This window comes from Esox lucius, chromosome 6 (assembly GCF_011004845.1).
Source record: "Esox lucius isolate fEsoLuc1 chromosome 6, fEsoLuc1.pri, whole genome shotgun sequence".
NCBI lineage: Eukaryota > Metazoa > Chordata > Actinopteri > Esociformes > Esocidae > Esox > Esox lucius.
In genome coordinates, this window is record NC_047574.1 from 8,004,045 (window position 1) to 8,013,990 (window position 9,946).

At 41.4% G+C, this 9,946-nt stretch overlaps 1 protein-coding gene across 1 annotated transcript; it reads left to right on the forward strand.

Moving 5' to 3' along the window:
* Positions 1-1,021: 1,021 nt before the first annotated feature.
* tmem26b (transmembrane protein 26b) lies at positions 1,022-5,323 on the forward strand. Its single transcript, XM_034292606.1, has 6 exons — positions 1,022-1,938; positions 2,041-2,137; positions 2,339-2,428; positions 3,240-3,448; positions 4,057-4,136; positions 4,307-5,323. The coding sequence occupies exons 1-6, from the start codon at positions 1,751-1,753 to the stop codon at positions 4,567-4,569; spliced, it is 927 nt and encodes a 308-aa protein (XP_034148497.1). The 5' UTR covers positions 1,022-1,750; the 3' UTR covers positions 4,570-5,323.
* Positions 5,324-9,946: the final 4,623 nt, after the last annotated feature.

Here is a 9,946-nt window from a genome sequence, read left to right on the forward strand (position 1 = left end):
CTATAGCTAGCTATGTAAAACGATTTATCGGCCTGGTTAACTTTCATGAGTAAAACTTCAAAAGAATGAAAATCAATTATGTGTTTGAGAGTAAATTTATATTTACTGTCATAAATATTAGCAACACCCCCTCATTTTCGGGATGCACGAGGGATATGATCATTAATGCAATGAATTAATCAGACGTTTAGCCACGTTTCACATAAAACAATAACATCTAGTTTATGATCAGAGATTAATTAATTTACTGCAACTGCCTTTGGAGCAAGGGATCTAACATTTATGAGTCCCATTTTGAGATGCAAGGTGATACAGTCATTTTTATTTGTGACCGAGGTGGAGGAAGGCTTTATCTTAATAAGGTTGTTTTTGTTAGCTCTACCTTGTTTAATTTTTCTCAGCCTGGAACGAGTCACAGTTGCAATAGGAAAAGCTGTACTAACTACTATTGGCTATGCTATCGACAGATTCCACTATGCTAGCAGGCTGGCTAACAGCCTGCGGCCTGACCTGCACCCTATCTCATGGTGAGGCTATATGAGTGAGACTCCTGTCAATGTTCCTAGATAAAAGAAGAGCACCACTCCAGCTGGGATGGAGTCCGTCGCTCCTCAGCAGATCAGGCCTGGCCCTATTTCTGGGAGAGTCCCAAAAAGAGAGCCAGTTATCTACAAACTGTACCTCCTGCGACGGGCAGAACTCCGTTTTCAGCAACGATTGAGTTGCGCAAAGAAGCGGAAGAAGATGGTATGGTATGGATTGAGTAGCGCAAGTCTGCTGTTGACCTCGTCACTACCCTTAGCTGGGAGGGGGCCAGAGACAATTACTCAATGCAGACACATCTTTCTAGTTAGTTTACACGTTGATGCTATGTTCTGCTTCGTAACCTGACTGTTTCATCCTAACGTCGTTGGTGCCAACGTGAATAACTATATCTCTGTACTCTATATACTTGCCAGTTTTAGACTTAGCTAGCACCAGCCCCAGGTTTGCGGCTACGTCGGTGGCTCTGCCCCTCGGTAAACAGTGTACGATCGCCGGCAGATTTTTTAGTCTAATACTGAGGGTAATGGAATCGCCGATTGTAAGTTGGGTAAGAGCTCAACAGATGAAAAATATGGCGTTGGTAAACTCTTAAAGAAGAATAAAAATCATCAGTAGTAACAAAAATCACAAGATCACCACATACAAATACCAAGATCCTCCAAAATATACCATTCAGAGAATATACCATCAATCACATGAATTCAGACTGATTATCATGTGACTTTTGTTCCCCTTGAGTATATATGTTTTGGGTGAATCATATGTTCCATTTTGGTCAAATGCAGAAGTTAACAGGAATCTCATCCCTTTAGGAGAGCAATATATTTACCCTTCATTTAGACTAGGATCATCTATTGTCCAGAATAGAAGTAGCTTCAGTTTTTTTCATGTGTGTTTTTTCTGTTATTTTGACCTCCCCCTGTAGATTTTCATGGTATGGTTCCCTGCTGGGCAGAGGTTTCATTGGTCTAAAAACTCTTCATGGGGTGATTTAAATAGTTGCATTGCCCTGACAAATGCTGCTATTTAGCAGGAAAGGGTTAAAGGAACTCTCCACCCACTAGGGTCCATGCAAAACTCACTGACACAGTAAGAGCGGACTAGATGCATATACCATTAATGTATCTACTGGACTGCTGTATTATTTCGCAGAACTTCTTTATTATTATTATTCTTTTAGTAATTTGAGGACCGAGGCAGAAAGATGATAGGAAATTTTATATGTGCAGTTGTTACGAGGTCCCTTTTCCTCTTGATATCCCTGATAGGAATATGGAGAGTGGTCTGGGTTAAGAACAATGGTCTCTATTGGTTACTAACTATTTTATACCTTCCACTGGTGTTCGAGATGATCTTAACCCTGAAGAGTAGAAAAGGACGGGATTATAAATGGTAAGTATGAAAATAGCAGAACGGGAAAATCCCATTTTATTTAAGTTGAATAGGCTTGATTATTTTAATTACTTTTCTGTTTCCCTTTCCACCTCCAACCAGGTTTTCTCCTGCCATTTTTTTGTTCCTCATCAGTATTATTCCTTCAATATGGATATTAGAGTTACATCATTCAGAGAACAAAGCTTCTGAGGTCAATGTAAGCATGTTTCAATTTTAGATGATTAATCAATTAATTTATGAATTCTTTAATGTTAGTGTAAAGGTATTTGTATAATTTTTAAGTTTATGAAAATGTTTTGTAGTTTGCTGTGTAAGTCATGATGAATATAGCTACTGCACCTTTTAATTTGAAACATTGTACAACAATACTATATCAATAAAACAAATTCATTTTTAGTGCAAGCAACTGGTTTCATCTGAAAACATAAATCTCTTCAAAAACCTCTGGAGAGGTAACAGGACGAATGGCAGCGAGGCTCTATTTCAGGTAGCTAGTAGTAAGTACATCTTCTGTTGTGAAGATATACCCATAGGCATGTGTAGACAAATGGCAAAGGCTTTACTCCAGGTAGCCAATAAGAAGTGGTTCTTCTGTTTTTTCCATGGTCTGTGTGGACTCGGATACTGTCAATGCATAAAGACTCCCGTTGTGCGCTGACCGTTTTCCCTCTTTCTGCTGAATTTTCATAAACACACCCTCAATGAAAGCATTTTTTCACCAATACCTCATCACACTGCTCATATGTGCTCTCTGGATGATACAGTCATAAGGACCAGTATTATGAAAACTGCACATTTAGCAAAATTGGATATTTATGCTTGTCATTGTAAGTCTTTGCCTTACACAAAAGGTGTCAAATGTACACACTACTCACCCTATAGGCTTTATGTTGATGTTAATACCTTGGATCCTTTGTCAGTACCAGATCCAACTAAATCAACATAACAAAAACCCTCCTACCTTTAGTAATTACATCTCCATCTGTTCTCACCATATCTGTCCTACCTGTAATAACTATAAATATCTCCTGTAATAACACAATTTCTCACCTGTAATAACCATCTGACTCCTATCTGTAATAACCGCACATTTCCTGTAATAACCCAGTTGTCACTTTTCTGTGCTTATTAACGTCCAAATACATTTGCAACTGCTGTAAAGAGTTTGACTGAACCCTCTCCAGATCCAGCTTATTCAGGATTTTTGATGTTAATGACAGGATTCTGTCTCAGCACTAGATCCTGTTAAATCATTATACTAGTCTAATTATGATAATTCTCTATGATTGCTCCAACAGGATTCAGTGTCTCTGCTATCGTCAGTGTGTGCTAATGACTGGATACTAGCCCTCCATCAGATCCTGTTAATCTTGCTGATCATAGGGAAGTGGCTGCTTCCTCTCGGCGGGGGCGTGACCCGGGAAGAGCTGTCTCATCTCCTCCTCATCTTTGTAGGCACCGCTGCAGACATCCTGGAGTTCACTTCTGAGACACTGTCCGATGTCAAGTGAGTTTATAATCCTAACCTTAACTAAACTTTTACCACCTTTTAACTATAACCTGAAATATTGGAGTGCTCTTCTGAGACTCTGGCCTGCATCTGTACCTCATCAGAACGTAAAGTCTACCAAACTAAAAGTCAGTACCTCACACTAACCCTGCATCAAAGGGCAGCTGAATTGTTCTAAGTCAGCTTTGACCAAGGATTAGACCTTTCAGTAATTAACGAATGGAATGACAGTGTAATTGGACTTGCAACACTTCTCATCCCTACAGTATGTCACTAGCCTATATTTAACCTGTTAAAGCAGCCCATTGTCTTTGTGTTGTTAATCAGTACAGTTGTGATGAAAACGGTGTCTTGTGCATTGCTGAGTAGTGCCCAAGAAAGCATTGTGCCTTTCTTTGCTGCAAACGTTTGAACCAACAGAACATTAATGAAAATCAGACTGGTTAACAGCATGTGCGGATGTGCTTAATTTAATTCTATGTGCATATTTTGACTAGGTTCAATTCTTTTGGAGAAAATTGCCACTACAAAGGACACCTAAAGTCTAAATATTTTGGCTAAACCGTCCACACTGTAACAGCATCCAACCATCGTGTCTCCAACAGGAACAAAAGTCCTAACATGGTGTACATTATCCTGGTAGTGTGGACGCTGAGTTTGGTTCAGTTTCCCCTCCACCTCTCAGGTAACCGTGAAGTAGAGGTCTTAGTTGGCTCTTCAGAATAGTCTCATTATTGACCACGTTCTCTCATACATTATGATAACAACAACACCATGATACCCCAGGTAGAACAAGCCTGGTCAGTTTGTATTAGACATCATTTGAATCTGTTGACCACTGCTTCCCTTCCCCAGCGTCTACCGTTATGTCAGCCGGCCCCTCGGATGAGGCTCAGAACGTCCCCCCGCTAGTACGTCTCAGAAACGACATCTTGAGCATGGTGGAGTGTGTCTTCATCCAGGACGGGCCCTTCTTGCTTGTCCGCCTCATCGTCATCCTCTACTTCAATGTCATCCACCAGATGCTCATCTTCTTCTCGATCAAGAACTTCCTCGTGGTCATTCTCAATGCATACCGTCTGTCGGTCACCTGCTTCGATTACAAGGCTTCAGTTTGATGGGAGATTATAATAACTTAAAAACGCTTCCACTGTCACACCTAAGGAGCATAAGAGAAGGGTTTTATATTGGGCCATTTAGCAAGATAGTAGCCACGTTCTTAGTAACAATGCTCACAACTGAACGTTTTCGGTTGCTGTGGAATTATGCAGCTTTTTAAAAGTGTTTAGTATACGTCCAATTGTATATGAATTGGCAAAGCAGTTTATATTAAAGAATTTTATCAGAGTCTTGCAGTAACTCATAATAGATAATATTTTCATACTCTTTTGTTCAAGTTCTGTATCTGTGTAATAGGTTTACATTGTCTATCTCGTGGGAATACTTGATGGATTTCACAACAAGCACTGTTTACAACTTCTCATCAGAATGTCTATTGGGAAATGTGGATTGTCACTAATCCAATGGAAAGGAAGTTCCATTCTGATCTCTCAAGGATAGTGTTGGACTGAAGGAATGTGATGACATGGTCTCTCCACCAGCAGAGTACTGGTACGGTTCACTAAACAACAAGGCCAACGGCCATATGATGCACTGTAAACTCTAAGGTATTTTTTACTCAAATGTATAGATGAATCGTAACTCAAAATTAATGAAATGTTCCTAATGATTTTAACTGTTAATGGCATACTCACTTATACTAAATGTATTTAAGCTCAAAATGAAAATATTCCCAGCATGCTCTGCTTCAGGTTGATATTTTGAATTGGTTTATTATACTTTTTTTACATCTACTTTGACTGAGCAATTCATCTTAGCTAAACAAACATGAAACAAATAAATTTTTCTAAAGTAATCCAATCATGTAGTAAACAATATTTTGCATCACTACTGAAATAATTGCTACAATTAAATCAGAAATCCATCTTCAAAACGTAAGATGAAATCCTCTCTTCAAAACGTAACATGTATTCCAATAGGAATCACCAATTATTTTGCAAGTCAGTGCCTTGCGTGTGGTGTTGCTAAATACCGGTAAAGGCTGTGATTTTCTTTTCTTTTTTTACAACATCTCATCAGAATGTCTTTTGGGAAATGTGGATTGTCACTAATCCCACGGAAAGGATGTTTCATTCTGATCTCTAAAGGATGGTGTTGGACTAAAGGAATGTTATGATATTATGTCTCCACTGGGTGGCGGTATGTTTCACTAAACAACAAGGGCCACTGCCAAAACCCATTGTATAAACACGCTAAATTGACAATGGCCTTACTTGTGAAACGCGTTGTATTTGTACATTAGTTGTGCAGCACGTACTCAGTGAGGGAGTGAGTGAGTCACAGACTAAATGAAGAAGTCAGTCTACAATCAGTTTTTGACCCAAGGAGGACTGTCCTCCAGCCCAAACCCGGGAGTTGCTATCTTCAGGACGTGGGAAACACTGTCTCTGTTACCACTGAGATGATATCCTGGCTCCAGCTTACTTACTGGTAAGGCAACAATGTTGTACGAAGGATCGCTAGATTTATCATTTTAATGACATACGTTTGTGGTTAGTTCTGGTTGGAATTATATTCTGTCACCCCACTCTTCTGTCATCCTTCTCTTCTGTCATCTTTTTATTAGTCCTCTCTTTTATCATCTGTCTTATCCTTCCCAATCCCTTTATTTTATCATTACTCTCATCCCTCCGTCATTCCTGTCTTCTACCATCCTTCTATCGTCCTACTATTCTACCATCCCTCTATTTTATTCCCTCTTCTGTAATTTCTATTATACTTTAAACATCCCTCAATTCCACTCCTCTTCAACCATCCTTCTGTCGTCCTACTATCATCCCTCTTTCATAATCCATCTATCATCCCTCTGTCATCCTTTCTTTCATGAAAGCGCAAACCTACCTGGGATAACAACGAATGGTAAATAATTTAAGTTCCCTATAAATAGCATAGCAGTGCACTGGTTTGTCGCAGCTGACCCTAACTGAATGCTGTACCGCGGTCCTGGGTCGATGGAATATCCCTATCCCCCTCATATCCATCCCTCCTTCTCTGCAGGTGTGACTTTGAGAACAGGACAGGAGAAAACAATCTCCTTTAGGCTTTGAGAGAATGACCGGATGATAATAGGTCTTGAGATGAGCACGGGACATTAAAACAGCCAACAGAACATGATTAGCTGAGAAGACTGTTAGTGAAATGGTGAATGAACAATCCTAAATATATTCTACTGGCTTTGTGAAAGTGCAGCTATTGTTTTGATTTTTATTTAACCAGGTAAGTCAGGCAATTCTCATTTTCAAGGACGACCTGGTCAAAGGCCCTTAAATGTAAGATAAGACAGTACAGCAAATACAAATAATGTAAAAATACCTTAAATTACTGTAAATACAGTGGGACACGTACAGACAATAGTAGGGGATTCAGGAGACGCAGTCAGATAGCAGCTCATATCTTTTATTTTGATGTGTAACAAAAATGTAATGAGTGCTTCAAATCATTTTCTGGAAATGTTCACTATAAATATAACACAGTATGAATACAAACATCACTGGAACAACAAAAAAGAAAACTACAATTATGAAGAACTTACTAACAAACAAGGACAAACATGAAACACGTTTGTCTTTTAATGATAAGACATTTTTTATTTAATCATCTACAGTTGGTTTTCGTCCAAGCCGTGGAACACTGGACCAGCTCTACACCCTCTATGGGGTGTTGGAGGATTCATGGGAGTTTGCCCAACCAATCCACATGTGTTTTGTGGATTTGGAGAAGGCATTCGACTGTGTCCCTCGCGGCATCCTGTGGAGGGTGCTTCGGGAATATAGGGTCCTGGGTCCTTTGCCAAGGGCTGTCAGGTCCCTGTACGACCGAAGCAGGAGCTTGGTCCGCATTGCCGGCAGTAAATCAGACTTGTTCCCAGTGCATGTTGGACTCCGGCAGGGCTGCCCTTTGTCGCAGGTTCTGTTCGTAATTTTTATGGACAGAATTTCTAGGTGCAGCCAGGGGCCGGAGGGTGTCAGGTTTGGGGACCACACGATTTCGTCTCTGCTCTTTGCGGATGATGTTGTCGTGTTGGCCCCTTCAAACCAGGACCTTCAGCATGCACTGGGACGGTTTGCAGCCGAGTGTGAAGCAGTGGGGATGAGAATCAGTACCTCCAAATCCGAGGCCATGGTCCTCAGTCGGAAAAGGGTGGCTTGCCCACTTCAGGTTGGTGGAGAGTGCTTGCCTCAAGTGGAGGAGTTTAAGTATCTAGGGGTCTTGTTCACGAGTGAGGGAAGGATGGAACGGGAGATTGACAGACGGATCGGTGCAGCTTCTGCAGTAATGCGGTCGATGTATCGGTCTGTCGTGGTGAAGAAAGAGCTGAGCCGCAAGGCGAAGCTCTCGATTTACCGGTCAATCTACGTTCCTACTCTCACCTATGGTCATGAGCTTTGGGTCATGACCGAAAGGACAAGATCCCGGATACAGGCGGCCGAAATGAGCTGGGCGATCCCTTAGAGATAGGGTGAGAAGCTCGGTCACCCGGGAGGAGCTCGGAGTAGAGCCGCTGCTCCTCCACATCGAGAGGGGTCAGCTGAGGTGGCTTGGGCATCTGTTTCGGATGCCTCCGGAACGCCTCCCTGGGAAGGTGTTCCGGTCCCGTCCCACCGGGAGGAGACCCCGGGGAAGACCTAGGACACGCTGGAGGGACTATATCTCCCGGCTGGCCTGGGAACACCCTCGGTGTCCCCCCGGAAGAGCTAGAGGAAGTGTCTGGGGAGAGGGAAGTCTGGGCATCTCTGCTTAGACTGCTGCCCTCGCGACCCGACCCCGGATGAAGCGGAAGAAGATGAATGAATGAATGAATGAATCTACAGTTGAAGGAGTTATGGTCTTAGGGCAATACGTTTTTCAGAAGTCTGAGAAACTGTGTTTTTGTGCTTCCACTTGGTTGAGGCTTAAATCTTAATTACACAGCCTGTGTCCAGGCTAGTTTTTGGATTAGGCAACATAGCCTGGATCTTGACCTGTCTGTCTGTCACAGATAAGTGCAGGATAATTAGATCAGTGTCAATGAGGACTGTCCATTGTGGCAGTTCGCTAGTTTGCAGGACCAGTTACACTGTACAAAATGTTTATTAGATTAGATTCAACTTTAGTGTCAATGAACAGTACAAATACAGTACAACGAAATGCAGTTTGCGTCTAACCAGATGTGCAAATAGAAGAGTGCAGAAAAACGCACAAGTATATATAAAAATGTAAAAGAATATGTATATGCAAGTGGAATGAATGAGTGTGCAAATGCATTACATGTGGCAATTCTAAATGTGCTGTGGAAAATTCACAAATGTACAGAAAACTAACAGGTATTAAGTATAATGAATGTACAAGTGAGATAAATATTTGTGGCAATTCTCAAAGGCATTATGAATTTGCAATCGAGGCAAATTGAAGGATTAAGGTAGCATGTGTAACAGAAATGCAGAGATAGCAGCAAGGACAGCAGTGCAGGGCAGTGTAAACTAGACTCACAGATGGTAAGTAACAGGTGAACTGTGGTTGTATATTTTCTCTTCAGGGTCGCCATATGGTGACAGGACAAAGAAGACATGCAGCCTTTACAAGGCGTTGTGCACTTGACAAAATATCAAAGTAAAACCTTTCAAAACAGAATCAAAACCAACACCCAAAGGGGGGTCAGGCAAAACGTTTTAAGTATCAAGTTTCGCAGATTTGTGGTAGGTGAAGAACTCCCATGACCCTCTGCTCTCCGTGTGAATACTGCATCCTCCTATTTAGGGAAATATAATCAAGGTAATTCGTTACACCTGTTCACTCCCGTCCATTATTTAATCAGGTATCTCGGGTGTCCTTGGGCCTACCTCCCAGGAGAGGGTGTCCAAGGACCAAGCGTTCCACCTGAACCGTCACACTATGAAGACCTTTTAGGAGGGGGGTTATGGATCATGATCCCCCAATTGCAGGCAATTTGACCCCCCCACAGAAAAGGGCAGAAACACTTTGTCTGTTTACATACACCCAAACACATCTAAAATGACCCCAGACACACTTCCATAGCTACTAAGGATTTTGTTCGGACCCAAATAGTGAAAGATCATTCATCCAGTTGGATCCAATTTAGCGTGACTTCATGGCTGCATTACAGGCCAGGCAGAGCATCATCAAGGAAGAAACCTGGTGTCTGGTGATATCTATGGATCACCAACTTCAGCTAGTTATTGCATGTAAAGGGTACTTCATGCAAGTACTAAACATGACAACTATTTGTACATAATAGGAATCTGTCCAAATACTTTTGAAAACATAAAATGCGAGGACAATTTATGAAAACTATCCCAAAACTGATGAAAATTTAAATAATTGACAGATGCTCTTATCCAGAGCAACAAAGAGGAGCAGTTAGGGTTATGTGGGCTT

Bases quoted from the DNA above. Each gene is read 5' to 3' on its own strand.
- tmem26b (XM_034292606.1), top strand. From the start codon at position 1,751: ATGATAGGAAATTTTATATGTGCAGTTGTTACGAGGTCCCTTTTCCTC. The intron at 3,449-4,056 runs GTGAGTTTATAA...TGTCTCCAACAG, and splicing joins GAGACACTGTCCGATGTCAA to GAACAAAAGTCCTAACATGG. The intron at 4,137-4,306 runs GTAACCGTGAAG...TCCCTTCCCCAG, and splicing joins GTTTCCCCTCCACCTCTCAG to CGTCTACCGTTATGTCAGCC.